We start from the raw sequence: 23834 nt of genomic DNA, 5'->3' as shown, positions 1-23834 counted from the left end.
TCATCCTATTTACTAGAGCTAGTGCAAGGGGAAAATAGCTTGTTCTCTGAGGGAACTAATGAAGTGTGATGAATTATGTGAAGATGAAAGATTAAATTAAGAGGAAAAATAGGAAAATGGGATAACACGAAGAAAACAAATGGAACTATTACTTCAGGCTCTGCAAAACACTTCCATAATGGAAATTTAGTTACTGCACATCCAACATCTACTGTATAAATAACTGCAGAAAGTTTTCCTCAGAGAATGCTGAAGAAAACAAAAACAAAAAAGCAAAATGTTTTCTTCGTAGTACCAAATCCTACATATCATTATTTCAAATAATCAAGATGAATAATTCTTACTCAGAAGTTTTCAAAACAAGGTGGATGCCTGAGATGGACAGTAATAAAACATGTATTATCAGAGTTTGATTATGACTTTGAGGGATTTCTTTTAGATAATATGTAATACAACCTGTGTTGGAAGTGCAGGCTTCCACTGCAGTTTCCTACTTAAAATGGCTGTTTTCAAGGATGGGATAGAGACTTGCTTCTTTATGCATTCACCCTTTTTAGGTGTGGATCTAAACATGCAATGGATGGACATGACAAATAGATTCTAAAAATATGCCCAGTATAGGCATGGCTGTGGCTCCTCATGGTTAGTTTCTGTATCCTAGAGTCACTGTAAATGAAGAATAATGTGGTCCTACTCTGGAAGTATAGCTCAGTTCTCACATTCACCACTTTTGAAATGGTAAAGCCACAAGTTTTGTCTTCCCAATTTTTGGGAGACCCACAGATGTCATATACACTTTAAAATTTTAGCTTCTAGTAGTTCGTCAAGAACTGGCGATTATCGGAGAAATGGAAATTTATCATGGAATAAGCTTTGACATTGATTTTGAATAGTCACATCATGGTGAGTTTACCACACCAAAATGGAACAAAGAAATAGCGCACAGAAAAACTAGCATTTTGGCCTAAGGAGTCATCCAGCCTGAATGGCTGTCAGATCACAATATAAGAAAAAAAAATTCCTGGCCAAAATCAGTGTTGCAATACAGATGACTCACAATTTGTGCAGCAGTTAGGTTGTGGGGATTGCACATATAGGTGAAATTGTGTGCAGCCAAATCAATCCCGTAAATGTCCCTGCATAACCACCCCTACCTTTCTGGAGCCAGTTTATCAAGTGGGTCTCACCCCACATGCAAGGTGGAGAGCTTTTAAGTTTTCTGCCTTGTTTACCAGCTCTGGGACATGTCCCACGGGAGCTTCCCAGAGGCTGGTAAGCAAGGCATAGATCTTAAAAACTCCCTCCACAGCAGGAAAACCCAGCACAGGAAGAGCTTTTAAGCTCTCTGCCTTATGTGTGTTTAATTTGTGCCATCGCAGCTGGCTGGCTGCCAAGTGTGTAAAGCTGTGAGCGCACAAGTGAAATGCGTACAAGTTGTGAGTTGACTGTACATTTGCATATGAAGATCTCCAAATGCCTCCACTGACAATGCAGGACCTATTAGCACAGGGGTCAGCAAACGTTTTCAGCAGGGGGGCGATCCACTGTCCCTCAGACCTTGTGGGGGGGCCGGACTATATATTGGGGGGGGGAATGAACAAATTCTTATGTTCCACAAATAACCCAGAGATGCATTTTAAATAAAAGGACACATTCTACTCATGTAAAAACACACTGATTCCTGGACTGTCTATGGGCCGGATTTAGAAGGTGATTGGGCCGGATCCAGCCCCCGGGCCTTAGTTTGCCTTCTCATGTATTAGCACCTCTGAACTACAAACATAATCATTTATTGTGAATGCAACTTCCTGCAAAAAAGACTGAACACCACACAGCTTGGCGGGGACACACACAAAGCGCTTCAATATTATCTGGACTGAGTCTCAGTCTATTGGCTCTCATCCAGTCCACTAGTGTACCAGAGCACTCATCTGGTACCTCCTTCAGAAACTGGCCATCCAGTAAGAGCAGAACCATTACAGTGTAGGTCCTTCAATCCCGAACTCCAATTGCCTATCTAGAAAGATACTATGGTTGATAGAAATGAAAGCAGCTGAGAGGTCAAGTAAATCGAGTGAGATGCATTCCCCTTGTCCCTCTCTCATATCACAGGGTAACCAAAGCTGTTAGCTTGCTTTGGATCTAGAAAGGACCTAGAACTGACTAACAACCACTTGCCAAGGAAGGGAATGTTTGCAACTGGCCTATGGTGCTTTGAAGAATGCAATTTAAAAACAACAATGAAAACAACAACATGAAATCCCTCCACTTTAACTTAAATCTACCAAACAAAGGATAAAGTAATGGAAGTTTAAATTGCATTGAAGAAGATTAAAGTTGTGTCAAAAGTACTAATGGTGCATACATGTAAATCCTCTGGATTTGAAATGTGGCTCTAAAGAAACAAAAGGGGGGGAGTGCCTTCAACTAGCAAACAGGTCACTATTAGCATCTCCGTGTAGATGAAGAGTTTTAATGGGAAGCATATATTCTCACCACTAGAATAATTAATTACTGGCTTCTTTTCTTCCCACGACAACATTTAGCCAGTTATAAACACTTTTCTGTTTATGAATGTACTTTTGATTACATTCAACGTCACTTTTGACACTAAAAATATATCCTCATAGATGCAAGCTCAAAAAAGGGAGACACCAACAGCTTTCAAAACTGAAGCTTGTGGATAAGGATAATATATTAAAGAAATGAGGATGTTGTTGTGTCGCTAAATGACTTCCAGTTGTCCATATGCCCAGAAGCATAAATCTAAGAAAAAGCTTTGCTGATTGTAGCACATAAGGAGAGCACTTGGGGCAATGGCACAGATGCCACAGCTACACTTTCAATCTAGGAGCTGGATTGAGAAGGGGGAGGGTGGGCAGTGAGAGAAAGCGGTCGGTAAAATGATTTAAGATACCCAGGATATAATGGGATGAGTTGGAGAAGCCAGCATTTGTTATGTTAGAGGACAGGAGTATTAGGATTGTGGTTGACAAATCTTTAGCTGCTTGAATGGTTTAGGACTGCATTCAGCTTTCTGAGCCTATTAGTATCTTCTTGATTCCCAGTTTTGCAGATTTCTGGGGATTTCTACACAACATATGGGTTAGCATTAAGAGCATTAAAGATTTATAAATTTGTATCATCACGATAAAGCACACAAAGAGATGAAATATGCACATGGTTGGGTGTAATCCTTATACTGCTCAGGCTTGAATTAAACCAAAGACCCATTCATAGTCTAATACTGTTAAAGAGAAACGAGAGAAAGAAATATCATTTAAGTTTATTCATACTAGCTTCAGGTGCCAAGGCTTTCAATGTACAGTCGTACCTTGGATCTCAAAGGCCTTGGCTCCTGAACAAATTGGCTCCTGAACAATCGAAATGCAGAAGTGAGTGTTCCGGTTTTTGAACAATTTTTGGAAGCTTCTGTGTTCCTGCAGCCAATCAGAAGCAGTGCCTTGGTTTTCGAATGGTTCCAGGAGTCGAACGGACTCCCGGAACACATTCTGTTTGAGAACTAAGGTACGACTATACAGATGATACACAGTCCAAGTAAATACCCCGTATTTACCCTGCCTACACAAACTGGCCCAATGATTCACTCATTCACAATTCACACATGTGACTCAACTATTTTAAAAAGAAGTGATCGTTATTTTTCAATCCCTACACAAATATGTGATGACTGTCAATATGAAGGATGGAACTTCTTAGCATGGATCTTCATTCATTTCTCTAGCTAAATCAATGGCAAAGCCATTCCAGTCAGGAGAATTCCATGTACATGAATTGTCACCATATATCTATATGTCAGCTATTCAGTGTAATCTGTAACTTGGTGTGACACTTAATACTACTTGTGTATCTAACTGGTTAAATACAAATGGAGTACATACAGGAAATGAAACTTGCCATTTATTTTTAGTAAACAACTCCCACTAGGGAGCATGAAAAACAAATCTGGTTTCAAGTAGATGCTCTTTGAATACAAACAAATCCACAAAGAATATAATTCTTCTGGGAAACACACTAGAAGGCATGTCACAACATACATAAAAGTGTGCATCAATATTTTATGTATCCTGTGGGAAAACTGACACTAGCCTTCAAAGATGTTTAACCACACTGAAAATAAGTTGAGAACTGTGTATCTCACAACCTAATTTCTAATAGAAGTCTCTTTATCAGGTATTTTATAAACCTACTTCTCCACTCCTCTGATGATCTTTTTGCACAATTCACTGAGAAGTGTGCAATTACACAGCCCAATTATACAGCTAGCAGATAAGAAATAGCATATAATTTTAGGATTAGTGCTAACTTCATTAAAAGTACTTTCATAAATAAGAAGCACAGCCTGACTGACAACATTACTGTCAGGCCTATTTTGCAAGAAAATAACCAAGTCCAATGTCACAATAGGGAAAGTGCCATAGCTGAGTGGTACAGCCTCTGCTCTGTTTGTAGAAGTTCTCAGGTTCAATCCCTGACATCTAGGTAGGGCTGGGAGATGCCTCTGCCTGAAACCATGAGCAGCTTCTGCCAACCTGTGTAAGCAATACTGACCTACATGCCCTGATGGTGTGACTCAGTATCAGGCAGCTTACTATATTCCAATAAAGGCAAAAACTGTTGCAGGGAACTTCAGAGAACTTCATTAAAAAATGAATTGTGAAGCAGACTAAAGAATAGGATACAGTTTACTGCAAACAGAACAAATATGGTGCCTAACAGATACCAAAAAGAACAGTGTAGGTCTCTCTCCTACGCACAAACTTGCAACAGCATGTGAAAAGTTGGTCCTATTGCTTGTTGTTTGGGCTTGAAAATGAATTTAGATTTTACAAAGGAATTTGTGCCTTTTCAAAAACCATGCATGTTTTAAAAACAAGGCTATCCATTCATGGCTGGGTGTCACCAATACCTCTCCGCATTATTTTAAAAACTATTCCATATGAAAACTTCTTTGAGAAGTTATTTCACTCTGTCAACATGCAGTGTGTCTTATGAAACAGCTCTAGGTTCTGAGCCACACTTAGATATGTACAACAGTGACAAAAAAAAGCATTTGGGGAAGGGCCCAAGAACATAAAATTACTTCTGTGTTTATATGTAACCACCCTTAAAATGTAATGCAATTAGAGTTATCTGGAAACATTAAGTGGCTCACCGCTGGCTGACGGACAGGCTTGTAAATTGTATTAGAGAAGGGAACAAGCCTATTGCAGAGTTTGGGAAAGTTGCCAAAGTAGCCTGCAAAATGATTTCTGGTCCTTGCTCTTTATTGCTTGTGATTATGTGATGTGTTTATCAGAATAATTTGATTTCATTTTTCCCACTCTGGGCAATGCTCCAAGCCTCAGAGGTATTAAGTAATTTAAAATTTGCCGTAGGTGTCCATAGCAAGGAACCTTGAATTGCCAAGAGCAGCTTGCTATGAAAAAAATACCCCCAAAAATGCAATTCACTGCAAACTCTTATACTGAAAGGTTTGGAAGCTATGCAGGAAAGTGTTATTGTAACTAATCTTGGAAGAGCAGGGGGGGGATGATCAGGATCAACCTGCTCTATGAATTGATTCTGTTCTACAAAAAAGACCACCCATTTTTTATCATTTTTTATACCGCGCCACTTCTCTGTACTGTATCCTCAAAATAACACCGTATGATGTATTAGGCTAGGAGATAGGCATTGCAGCCAGGATACCTTGTGAGTTTGGCTTGGGAGGTGGGAATTTGGATTTGACTCTGACTCTTTCTAGTTCCAAGCCATTAAACAGAAAATGGAAACGTGTGTGTGTGTGTGTTAAATCCTAATTAAAGAGGTGGTAACATGCTGCTATCCCATACTTGTATCTGGATATCAGCAATGGTTTCCTCTGGACAAGATTGTGGTATTATACAAGTCCAAGATGATGACTTTGGTTTGTTTGTTTTATAGCCTTCAAAACAGAATCTTTAACATGATGGTTGGGGTGGGTGGCTAGTGCTTCAGGTCTATACATTTCAATGATCCTATCTTGGATTTAAAAACCAATACAGTGGTACCTTGGTACTTGAATGGCTTGTCTCCCAAACAAATTGGCTCCCAAATGCCGTAAACCCAGAAGTAAGTTTTCCAGTTTGTGAACGCTTTTCGGAAGCTGAATGTCTGATGCAGCTTCTGCTTGAGTGCAGGAAGCTCCTGCAGCCAATCGGAAGCCGTGCCTTGGTTTTTGAACGGTTTCGGGAGTCGAACAGACTCCAAGAACAGATTAAGTTCAAGAACCAAGGTACCACTGTATATGAACAAGCTGTTTATTTGTGTACACAGCTTCTTTGCAAGCAAGCAAAACAGGAAGTCTACAATTAACCATAGATTTCATTTCAGCCAATCTGGGAACCTATGGTTACTAGCTTTGGAACAAGTCCAGATATTAAAATTAGTTTAATGTCTTAATTTGTTCAAATTCTGCTAACCATACTTTTTCAGTATGGATAAATCAGAAAACTATGGTTGCGAATTTGATCAAAACTCATGTGAAGGAGCTGCATGTGTGAATATGTGCACAAGGCTCTTTCACATCTAAGCTATGATACATCTGAACCAGCTCACTTTCCAAATAAAAGCTGGTGTAGATTAATGGACAGTGAGCTGGGATTTCTGTGGTGTCGTTTGAATCTTACTTTAGGAACACACCTTCATTGGCAACTGGCTAACTTAAAAACATGCTCACATACAGGAGTTTACTATAACTTTGAAGTTATAGTAAAAAAAAATTGTACATTGGTTACACAAGAAGTTACCCTTCCCTTAAGTATTTATTCTAGAAATCTGTCTCGTCTCTGTTAGCAAATCTGGAATACTTTGCTCTTTTCCTGGAGACAGTTGCTGATTATATCTACAAATGCATAGAATGAGTGCACACCAAGATGTGACAAGTACTATTTGATTATTTAATAGTACTCCTCCATGTTTTCTCTGCTTGAATGCAGCATCTAATTCTGTCTAACATTCTATAAAATGAACTCAGTAATGAGTGCTGTAAACACAAAGAAGACAAGACCATGAGTTCTAAGTTTTTATCTGAAGATGCAACTTTTAAAAATTAAGCTGTTGTATAAGGAGAAACTGAAATTAACCTGCCTGTGAGCTATCCATTTGTTTTGGATCTACATGTTATTCAGTTTTCCATTCTTATTTTTAAAAAGGCCATTTAAAAACAAGAAATAGCTACATGATCAGCCCAAACGAGAGCAGAAAAATGCAGTACTGTCCTAGTGCTTATACTAGCTTAAGATGGAACCAAAATGACAGGGGAACATCACAAACTGTCACGTTATACCACACTGCAGTGCTGTCCTGCTGCCTCAAATAATTTCTCTCTTAGAAGTTATACAGCTGCCTAATTCTCCAGCTCATCACAAGAAATGGAACCTACCAACCCCTTAAAAACATGTCTTCTAACATGCCAGTTCTTTTTTTGACCAATAAGCACCTCTCCTCCTCCTCAAAAACAGAAACCAAAGCATCCAGGAGGCTCCACTCTGTCACATATTTAGGTGTCAAGAGGATCCTAAACATTTACTGGCACTGTATCTGAGCTCCAAGTACAAATTCACAGCAACAGAATTGTCACATTGAATAAGCTCGAAAGTAAGTTATCAAAGTTCAGAGGGGGAAAACCTCTTACCTTTGGTAGCAATTCGAACACACTGAGTTTTGGTCTCCTGTTAAGAAGAAAAATGGGAGGAAAATGCAATTAGCACCAGTAGCTTGGGAAATTCAGTGAAAGTTAGTTTAGGTCACTGTGCAAACACACTTATGAACTACTTACATATACAATGAATAAGGCATGGCATGGTAAACACTTTTGATAGTGAAAGTATACTGCAGAGCTAAAATTCCTTTCATATATGTATATAGCTTTTACAGGCTGGGCTTCTAATCTATCAAGATCTCTGGCACACACAGTGAATTGACTCCAGGTAAGCAGAAAGGCTTCTAGTTTAGGTTCACCCATGACAACGTTAATTTTCTTTGCAGTCTTCTCAGCAATGAGAAAATCCCACACTATTAACGAGCCACTGAAAATACAGGAAGGGTAAGAGGGAAGGATGTATCTCTGTATGTCCGTGTCAAGCAGGCACTTTCACTGTACTGTTGACATTAAGCGGGTATTGTTGTTATGCTGTCTTATGTCAACAGTACCAGATACTGAGAATTGCAGGTAGAGAGTGCTGTTGGGCTCAGGTCTGACTTTCAGCCTTCCCATCAGTACTGGTTGGCCACTATGAGTACAAGATGCTGGACTAGATGAGCCACTGGCCTGATCCAGCAGCCTCTTCTGATGTTCTTACAGCTTTAGAAGCCTGTTGAAATCTTTTCTGTTTCAGCAAGCCTATCCAGACACTTGATTTAGTTGCATTTGTTTTCATGATTTATTGATTTTATCTCTGTTTTTAATGATGGTAATACGTGTACTTGTTTTTCATTTGGTCTGTGTGTTTTAGTCATATTTTATATGTAGTTGAATTTGTACACTGCTTGGATAATCTCCCCCCCCAAAAAAAGTGGTCTATAAATATAAATAAATAACGAAATGTAGCAAAATGTGGGCTAGATGTTGAAGCCTGTGATAAAGCTCATCAAGTTTAAGGCATCAAGATGAAAGTTCTGTACTTATTCATTTTCCCACCACATGTGGAAGAAAGTGCCCCTTCCAGCATAGACTGTAAACCATGTTTAAAGCTAGGTCACATGCCACCAGCATGGGATTTAATAAAACATCTGTTTTATGGTGGCACATAATGAAATATTTAGATAGGGCCTCCCAGATTTCCTGCCAACCTTTTGACCTCCAGCTTCATTTGCAAATTTGATTTCCTAATATCAGAATGCAATGATTCTAAAATTATTCATTTTTAATTTTTTTTTAAAAAACCACATGAGTTTCTCCCATCAGGAAAATCCTCCAGTTCCACAGCTATTCTAGCACACAAATTCACAAGCTGTGACATTTTCCTCATCTTGCTATGATAAACAGCTAATTCTTATAATTATAGATATTAGGCGAAGCTTCATTCTAGAGCCTCAAAGGCAAAGTCATTGATAGCTGTGATCTCTTCATTACTAGCTGCAGCTGAAATCCAAATGGCAGGGTAGAAATCGCTTTGGTTTCTTTTGAAAGCAGATTAACCTTCCTGAAGCCTATCAATCTAGGTGCAATCTTCCCCAAATCCCTCCTCTCCACCTCCTCGCACCACAGCCATCTGTTACTGGGGCACAATAACCAGGAGACAGAGATTTCATACAAGACTATACTTAATTCTCAAATCTAAGTTTTAAATATCTCCGCCACTGTTCTAAATGCTGTTTCCTCCCTTTCCCGTCCTGTATTTCTATTTACAAAAGGAAAATGATTCAGTGGCAGAAGCAGCATGGGGCTTATCAAGTCATGTTGCTTTTCACACCTAGAGCTGCCTGCAGTATTTAACTTCCTGTTGCTTTGTTCTCTATCAATATGCATACTGAAATAGAAGCAGTGCTGTATGGTGTCAAGATATCAAATGGGGAGGAAATAGCAATGGCGATCTGCAGCCATACCTTTCCTACCAGCACAGTGGTCAAGCAATTTGGAAGCAAACCTGTGTACTGATGCTTTTCACAAACATGTAGCTGCTATGGGAGTTACAGTGGCTTTTTAAAACAAACTTATTTTTTTCTTATTTTATGTTCGGCATGTGGGGCACTGCTTTATTAGGCCTGCTGAGCAAGCTGGGTTTTGTTTATCCTGAAGCAATTTAATCTCCTGGACTACCTGGGCATTGAGAACAGTAGGAGGGGCGTTATTTCCGTGGAATGTGGAAACATACATGGCTGAAATTTATTTTACCAATGCTACGGCTCCAAAGAAACTTACTAAATTTTCAAACAGTAATAGTTGCTGTGGGGGAAATGGTGTGTGGAATATGAATGGCGCAGAGCCATGCCGTTTGAAAATGGAAACCACAGAAAGGGTTTGCAATAACAAGACCCCAACAACTTTGGCCTACATCCAGATGCTTTAGACAGGGTGAGATGCCCTGCCTCGGGTGGCAGATATGAAGATACCACTAAAGGGAAGCAAACTGTCTATTTAGGTGATATTGTTCACCCATAATGTCATTTGAATTTTTCATACCAGGAACAAAAACATATTGAGCAACCGCTGGACATGAGTCTAGGTCTATACACAGAAGCTGTTTCACTGGGTGCATTTAGGTTGCTGTTTTAAACTTTGCTGCTCTCTGTTTTAGTAGGAGTGTGTGTGTGTGTGTGTGTGTGTGTGTGTGTGAGAGAGAGAGAGAGAGAGAGAGAGAGAGAGAGAGAGAGAGAGAGATTTGTTATTTTACTGCAGTTTGCTACCTTGGTTTGGAAAGACAGGATCAAAATGTTTTCAGGAAATAAAAGCATATGTGACTTTCGACTCCCTCCACCACCCCTCCGACAAGTCTGCATGCTGCTCAACAAGCCCCTTTTGAGATAGGCTAGGGAAATCAAAAGTTGTTTACTGTGCATACCTAGCTGGAGGGATTGCTGTATGAAAGGAACAAGTCAAAAGCTCAGTGCTGCTCATGTGAAAGCTAGTTGTCTGTGTGATGAAGATCTTTCTGGACCTTGGCCTTATAATCCAAATAACCTCTAGTAACAGATCTGATTTTTTTCCCCAGAAGAAAATTCAGGGAGGTGCCTACCTTCTCGACACTGCTCATAGCTTGGAAGTAGATATTATATCCTTTACGGGGAGCCAATGGTGGGTTCCAGAAGCCTTGGTAAGTTCTGTTATCACCAACCGTGAAAGGAGCTGGTTCAGGAAGGTTACCAGGTGGCAATTCTGCAGCAAAATAATATGGCGAGCCACTGCTCAGAGCATTTTGATATGTGACAGGAATCTGGTAGCAGTCCATTGCACCTGTTTCTCGTTTTGTCCGATGAGGATGCAGCTCTTCAACAACAATCTGATAGGCGCTGTTAAAAGCCAAGAGAAAAACATGACTTATAAGAGGATGCCAGACCGACAGCACACAACACTATATCACATAACTATGTTGCGCCAAATATTACCACACTCAGCTCAGAAGCGCAAGTCGAGGAGAGAAGCAGGTTTAAAAATGGCAGCTTATGCGTCTCAGAACCAAATCATATTCAGCAATAGGCCCCGAGTGGAAGGTGGTCATTTTATTTCTCCTAATTTTAATTTCAGTTCTCTCCTTTATTTCCACAGCAACGTCGCTCTCAGCCTCCCTTCCCCAAAAGATCTAATGGAACAGGAAAGTCTTTCTCATCACTGATGTAGACTTTGAACTATTAAGCAGACCAGGACTGGATCTTACATTAAGCACAGACATTTTTAATAGATTAATCCTTCTGCTTGATAATTTGCAGCATTTGAAGTCTGCATTTGCCTTTGAAAGGATATTATAGAAAGCTCGGCTTCAAGGCCCGTCGTGGCAGCCTCCAAGCAATGCCTGAAGCACCAATTTGCTGTTGTCATATTACTAGAGACAGAAGCGCGTCGACAGGCATCTCCACCTTTTGACCTTGCTGTGGCATCTAACTTGGCTCACAGCTATGCAGATCTAAAGTATAAGCGACATCCTGTAATACAAGCACAGATGGACGGAAATCTGTCCACTCCCTCCAAATAGTCTGACTCCTTTCCCTACAGTTGCCGCGGACAAAAACGTTACAAATTGCTAGAGCAGATGGCATCTAGCCTATTAAAAAAAAAAAGACGGGGAAAAAATGCTAACCCCAAAAACAAACTTCAGCCTAAACTTGCCAATACCTTCCTCGCAATGACAGCTCTTGGTCATTCCTCATAAAAATCTCATTTTACCAGAGAATGTAATTATAGCTCTTCTTTTCCCTATAGAGGAAAGAGGCAAACAACTGAAACGTTAGACTAATTGATAATCAGCACTTGGATGTTCTGTTAGAAAGTGCCATAAAGGACAAAGTTGAATTGAGCTCCTGTTTTAAAAAGAACCACGGCATTTTCAAGTACGTCAAAATCTCTTCCTCCCTAGACTCCCACTATGATATAAAATAAAATGGGACCCTATATAAAAAGATCCACATGCAATGTCGCATAGAAATCATTTGAAATAGTTGGGATTCATGTAGGTGTAAGGGACATTTTTAGTTGTTTCTAATGCTCTGCTGCAGATGCTCACCACTCCAACTCCCATCAAATCTGATCAGCAGCCACATTGGCTTGGGCTGCTAGGAAACCAACAATATCCAGAGAGTCACAGGTTCACCACCCCTGCCCCTGGTAAACTCTGCTAAGGTAGCAAAAAGCCAAGTGAGAATGACCTCAAGCAATGAGAAGCAGTGCGGACAAATTGGAGTAAAGGGGGCGAAAGACGGGGAAGCTTATTCCATTAGGGTGATAGCCAACCAAGTCATACTCAGAGAAGACCCACTCAAATTAGGCTTAAAAAAAAGGTACGGGCCAGTCTTGACAGACTCGAGGGTTGTGTGCTCATCTCACTCTAGAGGCCAGGAGCCAGCGCTGTCCGCAGACACTTCCAGGTCACGTGGCCAGCGTGACGAAGCTGCTCCGGAAAACCGGCACCAGAGCAGCACACGGAAACGCTGTTTACCTTCCCGCTATAAAGCGGTACCTATTTATCTACTTGCACTTAAGTGTGCTTTTGAACTGCTAGGTGGGCAGGAGCTGGGACCGAACCTAGCTGGGACCGAACCGACCATACAAGTCCTAGGCGTGACCCGTGTCCCAAATTAGGCTTAGTTGGATACAATTCCTAATTTTCTTTTCAGATATTCTCACATAAAAAGGTGTTAAATACTACATGCTTTATTCATTCCCTCTGTTAAGAATCTAGGCAGTAATGCCATGCAATCTAAGATTTGCATAAGCAATTGGCTTTCCCTCTTGGGAACAACGGACATCTTAATGCTTGCCTCTGCGGACACTGTCACTCCTTTCTCGAGCGCTGCCAACGCAAAACAAATGACAAGACTTTTACTCTCCAAAATGCCAGGAGATCAGTAAACTTGTCAATTCCAATATCTGGCCACTTTAGAAGAATAAAGCCCAAGGGAAGAGCAGAAGCAGGGTGAAGCGTGCATATGAAATGTTTCATTTATTTATGATTCAATTTATGTTTTAACATGAAACCAAGGTTTCATTCAAGGGAGGAGTTACAAACATTCATTATCTTTTAGGGAGGCAACAAAGGGAGTGTTCAAATCTTGCTATTTCAAGGGCACTGAAGCTTAATTCACCAGAAGAAGCAGACGAGGTGGTAAATCTGATACTGGAGTATGTCATTTCAGGGGGCAAACAGGAGATTGCCTGTTCTGAGGAGGGTGTACAGCACATACAAGACTAGTATATCAGGGAGAAGGGTTTGAAGAACATCTAGGTTTCAACTTGCAGTGAGTTTATTTTAACTGGATGAACAATGTACCATGAGAATGCTCCTCCCAGAGTATAATCCCAGAACAGTTTAATCACTTAATCTGCTATTTGCGCACACGGCTAAGCAGAATTCAGTCTACAAATTTAACCAGCCCTCTTCCTATGTTGTCCTGGAAAACAGAACACAGTGAGAGTAATGAGAGCCAGTGGGGTGTACTGCTCATTTTATAGATTACCTTAGAGTGTAGGAATAAAACCTGGGAAATCAAATTCTTACTTGGCCATGAAACTCACTGGAAGATGACCTTGGGCCATCCACAGCCCCAGGGGTCCTCAAACTTTTTTTTCAAAGAGGACCAGATTTGATGAAGTGAACATGTGTGAGGGCCGAGCAAAGTTCTTGAGCTTTTTTTTTAGGATTGAAGTTGTTGAGCTTATTTTACCCCAAAGTTTTTGAGCTTTTTAAAGGATGACCTATACTGCCACAGGGGCAGATCAGGTCCCCGAAGTGGAGAGAGCCATGGTGTGGTGGGAATATCAGGCAGTTTAGAAATGCTTTTAAATAAATAAAGAAAACAGAACAGGGTAGCAACTCTGGGCGGCTTCCAACAAAAGATTAAAATACAATAATTTATCAAATATTAAAAGCTTCCCTAAACAGGGCTGCCTTCAGATGCCTTCTAAAAGTCTGATAGTTGTTGTTCTCTTTGACATCTGGTGGGAGGGCGATCCACAGGGCGGGTGCCACTACTGAGAAGGCCCTCTGCCTGGTTCCCTGTAACCTCATTTCTCGCAATGAGGGAACCGCCAGAAGGCCCTCGGCGCTGGATCTCAGTGTCCGGGCTGAACAATAGGGGTGGAGATGCTCCTTCAGGAATACTGGGATGAGGCTGTTTAGGGCCTTAAAGGTCAGCACCAACACTTCTAAGCACTTGAATTGTGCTTAGAAATGTACTGGGAGCCAATGTATGGCTTTCAAGACTGGTGTATAAGGTCTCGGTGGCTACTCCCAGTCGCCGGTCTTGCTGCCGCATTCTGGATTAGTTGGTCCTTATAATCACTCATTGGCAATTACTTGCCACCTTTATTTATTAATTTCAGGGACACTGTTCAGTAGAGAGGCTTAAATAGTGCATGCTGCCACTGATAAGCAAATCACCTTTCTTTGCAGCTCACTGATGAATAAATGTTTCTTCCTTACCGGCTGAGCTGAGAGCCTCCAGCTTGGTAAAAGTAAGGCTTAATATCTGATTATAAATACTGATTCATCCAGTCTCCCTTTGTATTTCATGTCTGCTGTTTGGCTTACAACTTCAGGAGGCCATAAAGAAAACTAGAGATTATGAGATAACGCTTGGCAGGCAAGACACGATTATGTCATGATTAGAGCTGTGACTACCGCCGCATGTTGCATCTTAAGGAATGATTGACGGCACCTGCAAATTTGAATTGGATTACCCAAACATCTGCTTCAAGAGGCATGTGCACAAAGCAGGCAAGGAATACAAGGGAGCATTTATATCAGGGAGGCTGACTTCTAAAACACATAATTAGATGATGCATATTTAAATTGAGTAAGTTTGTTGAACTGTTTAACATTGGCATTTTCCCGAGAGATCGAGAATAGAAATGGGCTGTCAAAAATGCATCCTGGTTTCAAAACGTCAGCTGGGACTTATCTTGCCACAACTAAGTAACCTGAAGCTAAGCCAGATAATTGTTTTAAAAAGAGCAGAAATTAGGGCCATAGTAAATAGGGAGCAGATACTACTGCACCATAAGAAGCTCCTCTATGTGAGGAGGGTCTCTCATATAAGGGTCTCTTCCTCATATGGAAGAGCTCTGGGGTTTGCTCATATTCAATGGCTTACATTCAATGCTTAAACAGCAGCTTGAATGCAGGCTTATTGGTGGCAGCTCCCCATTTGTGCAATGTACTCCCTGGCAAGGTGCTTCTCTCTGTCTTCCTCATTAACAATGTTTGAGAGAAGCAGAAAGACATTTATGTTTACCCAGGTTTAACGACTATGTTTCTGGCAAGCTTAAAACCATTACATGTGAGGGTATGTGATTCTTTTTAAAATGTTTTAAAATGTTTTTAACAGTTGCTTTTTAAATAAATAAATAACTAAATAAATAAATAAATATTTTCCATATGTTTTCATTTTATTTTTAACTGTAATGTTTTAACTTTTCTGTGTTTGCCAACAGGACTCCTTTGGAAGAAGGGCAGGATATTAGCTTAAATAAAAAAGTAATAAAAACACAAACTATTAACATCAAAAGCTACAGAAATTAAACCAAAACAACACTTGCCACATCATCTAGAGGTGAAACACAGATTTTTTAAACTGTGATATCCAGACTACAGAAGTCATGTCAAATAACTTGTTGAAGCAAAAAACAGCATCTTGCTTCATATGCAAACAAGGTTGTGCAAATTCTCTTAATTCTTCTGGCAAGTGTAGTTACAAAGCATTATCCCCTATGCATATGTATCCCCACCACTATTCCACTTTTTAACAGCAGGGAACTGAGGCCAGCACACATCACCTGGGCCCATAGCCCCACGGTATGTCCATGGTAGAAGAGGTCTTGAACCTAGACCGCCCAAGTCTTTTACTGCTGAACCAGGAACATATCACCATATAAGGGTTGCAGGTTTACTCAAATGTCAAGTCCTATCTGCATAGGATTGAGCATCTTCCATATTTCACAAATGCTAATAGTAGTACAAGATCAAATAATTAAACAAAAACTTGACAAAGCCAAAAAAGCCTTTCAATGGATCAGGCCTTGAATAGCTAAGATTACTGAGAATTGAAAAAATATTTTATTATCTAATCAAGGGTATCTAACCTGTGACCTTCCAGATGCTGTTGGATTCCAACTCCCATCATCTCTGCCCACTACCCATGCTAGATGGGGATGATGGAAGTTGTAGTCCAACAACTTCTGGAGGGACAGTAGTTGGCTACCCTGATCTAAATGTTTAGCCATAGGCTTTCCCATCTAGCAAACTATCTCAAAGTTCTAGACAACGCTAAACACCGATGGGCATTTTCCAGGGCCCGCTTTAACGCTCTCCCTTCAGCTCTTCTAGAGGGAAGATACAACAAAATACCGATCGAACGAAGATTATGTCCCTGTAACAGCAACGTAATCGAAACCATCGGGCATGTCATCTTATACTGCCCATTATATCGAGACTCAAGAAAAGAGCTGATCGAACCGATTCTGAGGAAAATACCTCGTAGTACAGACGACACCTATATCAGACACCTCTTAGCTGACAAAGAGCCCGAAATTAACAGGCCTGTGGCAAAGTACTGTTACATTGCAACAAGAATAAGACGAGCAATGATGTCAACAACGGAGTTCAAATTGTAAACATCGAAGGAACGATAACAAACAGTAGTGACACCTGAATTGAATTCTTAAAACCTTAAAAGTCGAAACCTGGTCATAAATATAAGCACCAATTCTGTGAATTGGCCATATTTCCACTGTTATTTGTAGCACAATACTACTTATAATGTCATATTTTTATAAATTGCTTTCTGGTCATTAACCGTATTAAAGATATTTGATTTTGATTTGGAAGCCATAGGCTTTAACTATAGAATGGTTTGCAAATTGTGGTGTTGGTCGTTTTTTACCTGATAGGAGCTCCTTTGGCTTGTGCTGGTCTCAGGAGCACAGTGATGGCTGTTTCATTGAAAGATGCATCAATACCTTCATAGTCTGGTAATGTGGGAGCTAATCAGAAGAAAAATAAAATCAGCCAAAACACATAGCTTTTTTACCAGTTTCTACAATGTACAAACAATCACATTTCTCAATTGTGATCAGATAGTTGGTTGCTTTAGTGTTTTATGGTTTTGTAAATTACTTTGATTCGCTTTTGTGAAGAAAGTGAATGATGATGAATACTATTGTATTTCTGGAATGCATTGCATATTGCTTTTAATTGTTCTGAGAGATGCATAATGACTAGAAGAGTGGTATATAAATTTTTGCGTACACTCATGAATGGAAATAATCTCAGTGAAAAACTTGTGGGTAGACTCTTACGATCTGAAGATATCATGTTCATTTTTATTCAGTGTTTCAACAAATGTTGCATAAGAAATACTCCTCAAGTAACAGCAGGAGCATATTGTGGAACTGTGTATCTATTATGTATAAACTGTTCTACCATAATCCATTTCCCCCCACTTAATTGATTGAAATTATGAAATGACATGACAGTGATATGGCAGCTCAGGATGAAAGACATTAACATTAACAGTTGTACATGGTAAAATACCATATATATTCGAGTATAAGCAGACCCAAATATAAGCTGAGGCCCCTAATTTTACCACAAAAAACTGGCAAAACTAATTGACTTGAGTATAAGCCAATTCACCACACCACAAACCTCTCCCCCGTAGCCCCTCCCATCCCCCTGCCTACCTAAGGTGCTGTTGAGAGGCAGAGGCTGGTGGCGGCAGTGGCGGAGGAAGAACAAGCAGCCTGAAAGGGCTACTATCGGGCTGCTCGTTCCTCTGCCGCTGCCACCGACAGAGGCAAAGGCGGAGGCGGAGGAAGGAGCAGCCCAAAAGGGCTGCTTTCACGCTGCTCGTTTCTCCTCCTCTGCCGCCGACAGGGACCCTTACTCAAGTATAAGCCGAGGGTGGCTTTTTCAGCATTAAAAATGTGCTGAAAATGCTGCCTTATATTTGAGTATATACGGTAATTATAATTTTTCAGGTCTTCTGAAAACTTGAATCTATCCTTCCTAAATTATTCATCTCTAGAAACCTGATGTTTAATCCCAGCCTTTTGAAACAGAATCACTTTTCTGTTGAGGCTGCCAGGTGATAAAGAACCACTATTCAAATGAAAGGATACCCTGCATTTCAACAGCAAGCAGCTTCTGACTCTCTTCTAACCCTTATACAGCTTTCTGTAGAGACAGGCTATCTCCTCTCTGTACTGCCATTATGAACTGATTTCGGCATGTATTCGACAGGAAAAACTAAGATTTGCAGTTGCCATACACATGAGAACCTAGTGAATACTTGTTACTTCTGAATACAGAAGTCATTCATGGTCCCATGTCTCATTTCTTGCTGTGATAACCAACATCCTGCTATGTCCCATCAGCATAAAGATTTCTGCTTGCACAACAGGACTTTCTTCTTCACTGCGTATGCCCTACAGCACCCCCAAATTTGCTCGAGAATGTTTTATAAACCCCTAGAAAGCACAAGGATTTCCATCCTTGCACTGATGGAACAAGAGATTTGGCACTACTTTGGATTCTACCCCAATTATTTCAAAATGTATCAGTTCAGGGCCTAGCTAACATGGTGTCTCCATAACCTTCTCAGACTACACAGGGAAACAGAAAGCTGTCCAATAGTGGTCTACCTAGCTCAGTATTGTCTACAATGATTGGCACCAATTCTCCAGGACTTCATAAAGTGGTGTCACCCAGCCCTATCTGGAGGGTCCAGGGATTGAACTTAGGACCTCTTGCATGTGAAGAAGATGCTCTACCACTGAGCTATGGTACTTCCCCATCTACAACTACAATTCCTGCAATCCCTCAACACTGGCCACGATGGCTGGGGCTGATGGAATGTGAAGTCCAACATCATCTGTGGCTCTATGTTCTCCACCCTTGCATTAAATCCATGGCACAATGTAGGAGAATGAAAAAGCATTTTATGAAAATCTCCCAATATAGCTAGGGGACGCGGGTGGCGCTGTGGGTAAAAGCCTCAGCGCCTAGGGCTTGCCGATCGAAAGGTCGGCGGTTCGAATCCCCGCGGCGGGGTGCGCTCCCGTTTATCGGTCCCAGCGCCTGCCAACCTAGCAGTTCGAAAGCACCCCCAGGTGCAAGTAGATAAATAGGGACCGCTTTCTAGCGGGAAGGTAAACGGCGTTTCCGTGAGCAGCTCTGGCTCGCCAGAGCAGCAATGTCACGCTGGCCACGTGACCCGGAAGTGTCTTCGGACAGCGCTGGCCCCTGGCCTCTTGAGTGAGATGGGCGCACAACCCCAGAGTCTGGCAAGACTGGCCCATACGGGCAGGGGTACCTTTACCTTTACCTTACCCAATATAGCTGGATCTAGTAAACGTCCCATGCTCTTTAAGTGAATAATGTATAGCAACCTGGCCCAAAGTCAAAATGCTGTATCAGTGTGGCAAAATGTCTGTGTCCCTTAACGGCCATGTTGATGATACAGAAAAATAGCAGCTGATGTAACTAACACATTGCATTCATTTCCGAGGACTCCAGCACTAAGTTCCAGTAGCTCTACAAAGCTCACTTTCCAAACAAGCCCAGAACCTTCTGCTAGGCTATTGAAGAACTGTGGGTGCTTTAGCCTCCTGTTTGATATTACTCGTATGCAAACACTACTCACCTATTTTGTGTCGTGCATAAAAGATAGCAAACACAGTAAAGTTTAATATAAAACGATGAACAACCTTAAATTAGAGGTGCATTATTTTCATTTATGCATCTTGATTTGGATTTTAGCACCCTAAACCAATTCCCATTATACAGTAAAATAAATGAAATTAAACACACAGCTCATGCTATATAAATAGTACCGTGAACATGGCTCTATTGGTAGAGCATGAGACTCTTAATCTCAGCATTGTGGGTTTAAGCCCCACATTGGGCAAAAACATTCCTGCATATCCTTCCAGCTCGACACCTCTATGATTCTGTGTGTATGTATAACTGCACAAGAGGGTTGGACATTCTTCTACAAGGATGCAAAATAATCCAAATCAATATCCCCTCCTTGCATGTTTAACTCAACCCAATGATCTTCTCTTGACTGCAGCCAGCATGTTTTGTTACTATTCCCTGAAGGGAAGGGGGAAGAATTTATGTAAAAACAAATGTAAGAATATGAAAAATATTTGTGCATGTGTGCTTGCCATTACCTGAAATATTGGTGGTTACATTGATTGCCGCAGCTGGCCCAAATCCTTTCACCGTGCTGGCCCTTATATAAAACTGGTAGGTAGTCCCGGGATGTAGATGGGAAAAGACATGATGTGTACTGTTCCATAGCTTTGACACAGTTTGAGCTGGCCCAGCCACTGGAACTGCGGGATCAAATGATCTTATGCTGCTGTAACTGACCTGTGGAAACAATTTCAGAGTCTTAGCAGGATCCCTGGCAGGATTAAGGAATTTCTGAGAATCAGTGAAACGTTTAGATTAAGCTTCTGGATTTCAGTGAAAGAACCTTGCTTTCAAATCCAAACTTAGCATATAGTGGCAATGGACACACCACAATCTCTCCACCTTGGCTCTCCGTAAGCTCAGTAAATCAATCTATAACATCAGAAAAAATGTTTTGGCTTGTATAATTTTTATGAGATGAACAAAATGGTTCTACATTTCACTAATTTAAGACTTTACAATAAAGAACCCCAGACCCTACAGGCCTCTAATTCTGGCTCCCAGGACTTCTCCCAGACCATGGTCCGTCAGCAGCCCTGCTCTGCATCACCCTCAAGTACTTTTGCCTGATTGGAAATTGTCCTTTAACTGTAAACATTGCCTCTTACTTGCCTGGATGGGTGTGTGTGTGTGTGTGTGCATGAATAGAAACATGCATGGCTGGAATATAGTTCACTATACACAGGAAGAGTTGCATCCATTTCCTCAACCACTTTTGCCTCTGGCACATCAGACATGTAGGCCCCCAAAGGTTCATCACCAGGGGACGTGGCCCTTCAGCAGAAAACGGTCCCTTGGACCTACTACATACAACGTTGGACCAATCATGCTGACTGCAGCTTGGCAAGTGGCAAAATTTAGACGTATATTGAGTCCTGTCCCCTGACCCCAGGCTACTGTGGCTTTCTCTAATTTCTCTACAAAATCAGATATCTACTTCAAATCTTGTCATCCAGGTGAAGGCAGGAAGCCCTCTTATTTGGTTTGTTATGGTAAAGTGGCAGACAGCTGCTTATTTCCTTCATTCCTCTCTTTCTGTTAAAAAGTACTACTTAAATATAGTGAAGCAATACTACATATGTATTCAAGCCCACCCATGATATACTGAGCTTTTTCATTAGTACAGTGGTGAAATTCAAGAATGTAAAGTGCTAATGAGGATAAGCAGAAATATGCTAGGTCATGTAAAATATGATGGCATTTAACTGCCTCCTGTAAGTATTTAATTTGTTTTTTAAGCAGAAAAGTAATATTGTCAAGGCTGCCCAGTTCAGAGTATGATAGATACACAGGAAATTTGGTGCAAAATTATTGTTTTCCCTTCCTTCCCCAAGGGCTCATTCATCAAACCACTGTTGCTGCTTTTTGAATCACCAGAATTTGCATTCAGAGTTTCTTGAAGGGGAAAAACACGTTACCTTGAAGACTAGAATTGTCAGGTTTCTATTAATAAATTTTCACATATATTACCTGTAGCCTTCACTGGACAGGGCTCCATTAAATCATGATTCAGGAAAGCTATATATTAATGCTACTAGATCTAAATCAAAGTTACAAATTTAAGCTCTAGGTTTCATCATTTATTAAAAGTCTATTGGCAGAGCAAGCCTGTATCATTATATAATTTTAGAAGGAGTTCTTAATATTTTTTAATCACAACAGTTCAACCATTCTGTAATTTAATTTAAGGATTATTATGACATACTGATTTCAGGCTCAGGTCAGTCATTGTGTGGACAGCACCGTGAATAGATTCACATTATTATATACTTTACTGTTCTGCACAGAAAAAGAGTTCACTTTAAAAAAAAGATTAAGTTTATCATTAAATCCCCATGCACCAAAAAGAGACTCAAAAGAAGGGACAAACTTATAACATATCTTATTCCTACAAAGTAATGGAAGAAATAGTTCTTTCGGATTCCTCGGAGCCAGTTTTGAATATGGATCAAGGTGATTTTGACTGGAGACATTTTCCAGGCCAACTACATTGGCACACTCTAAGTTGAAGACCAGCATGCCAGTGAAGAATGAAGCATAGTTTAAAGTTTTAGGGGAAATGTACATATTATCCCCAAGATTCTCATGCATACTCCAAACACAGGACACCGCAGCCATTTTTTTTTTTAATAAATACCTCATACTGTGTGATGATCCCATTTGAATCCATAGGTTCTTTCCAGTTTAGGAAGATCTTGTCTTCAAAGGGAGTTCCTTTTAGTGATTTTGCTGGTACAGGACCAGGCACTGTAAAACAAACAAAAAACATCCAGGTTTAAAGGTGTTAGCCAAATAATCCTCCCAAAAGTCAGATAAAGGCAACCCCCTCAAATGAATAAGTATTGGGCTTAGAATCAAGCCACATGAAATGGCAGCTTGGTTTTGAGGATGTATGTTGTTTAAATAGCAGCCTGGACCATGAATAAATTGGTTCAAAATGAGTCAGCTTTGCAATTCCACAGGTGAATTATGAGGCACATTACAGCCTGTTGGAACTATCAGCAGATCATTTGGCAAAGGTGTGTATCTAAAAAGAAAGTGTGGGACAATGCAAAGGGGAGGGGGAAAATTAAGAAAGCTCCAACAAGTTACTTCTATTTAAACTTGTATTAGCCTACCTTTTAAATTATTCCCCCTTCAACCTCACACTCTTAAACCTTGAAATGCAATGAGTTCCATATACAGTGGTACCTCGGGTTACATACGCTTCAGGTTACATATGTTTCAGGTTACACACTCCGCTAACCCAGAAATAGTGCTTCAGGTTAAGAACTTTGCTTCAGGATAAGAAGAGAAATCAGGCTCTGGCAGCGTGGCGGCAGCAGGAGGCCCCATTAGCTAAAGTGGTGCTTCAGGTTAAGAACAGTTTCAGGTTAAGTACGGACCTCCGGAACGAATTAAGTACTTAACCCGAGGTACCACTGTATGACCTTTCTGAAAGATTTGTTCCCAAAACATGTTGCAAATTTGTAATGGGCAGAAACAAAGCCACTGAATCAAAGGAACTATAAGCAGTAGGAAATATCAAGAGGTCCATCACAAGTGTCAGAATTATTTCAGATTCTTTGAAACTAACAATAATATGCTGCCCCTGGGACAAACAAATTAATTTGGTGAATTAAAAATAAATTCGTGGAGAAAAGAGTCCATAGGTGCACAGATGAGATTCAAGTACTCAGCTTCCATGAGTTATATTCATCCATCAGTCAACTGAAGACTACTATTCTTTGCTTCACAATACTGACAAAGATTCAAGCAGAGATGATGGCTGATGTCCCTTGACAGTCCCTCTGTGCTGTTTTGTGGCATTTGCTGATGTGCTGTAGGCATCTTTCTGTTTTCTATGGCAGTGCTCTGTGTTTCTCTTGTCTACAGTTCAAATGGAGCATATATTGCACAGGGCCTAGCCCAGGTGATAGACTTCCTTTGGCAGTTGAATGT

General features: G+C 40.6%; 1 protein-coding gene across 14 annotated transcripts in view; it reads right to left on the bottom strand.

Moving 5' to 3' along the window:
* PTPRK (protein tyrosine phosphatase receptor type K) overlaps positions 1–23834 on the bottom strand; it is a 331989-nt gene that overhangs the window by 55602 nt on the left and 252553 nt on the right. For all 14 annotated transcript variants that reach the window (XM_081907035.1, XM_081907036.1, XM_081907031.1 and 11 more), the window contains exons 9-13: positions 22531–22640; positions 20369–20570; positions 17077–17176; positions 10722–10995; positions 7679–7715 (exon numbers count right to left, since the gene is read on the bottom strand). In XM_081907035.1, coding sequence (XP_081763161.1) covers positions 7679–7715; positions 10722–10995; positions 17077–17176; positions 20369–20570; positions 22531–22640 — 723 coding nt within the window. The remainder of the gene's footprint in view (positions 1–7678; positions 7716–10721; positions 10996–17076; positions 17177–20368; positions 20571–22530; positions 22641–23834) is intronic.

The sequence above is a fragment of the Podarcis melisellensis genome (assembly GCF_964234715.1).
Source record: "Podarcis melisellensis genome assembly, chromosome: 3".
Taxonomy (NCBI): Eukaryota; Metazoa; Chordata; class Lepidosauria; order Squamata; family Lacertidae; genus Podarcis; species Podarcis melisellensis.
Note: the sequence above shows the minus strand (reverse complement) of the source record. Positions and strands in the feature narration are given on the sequence as shown.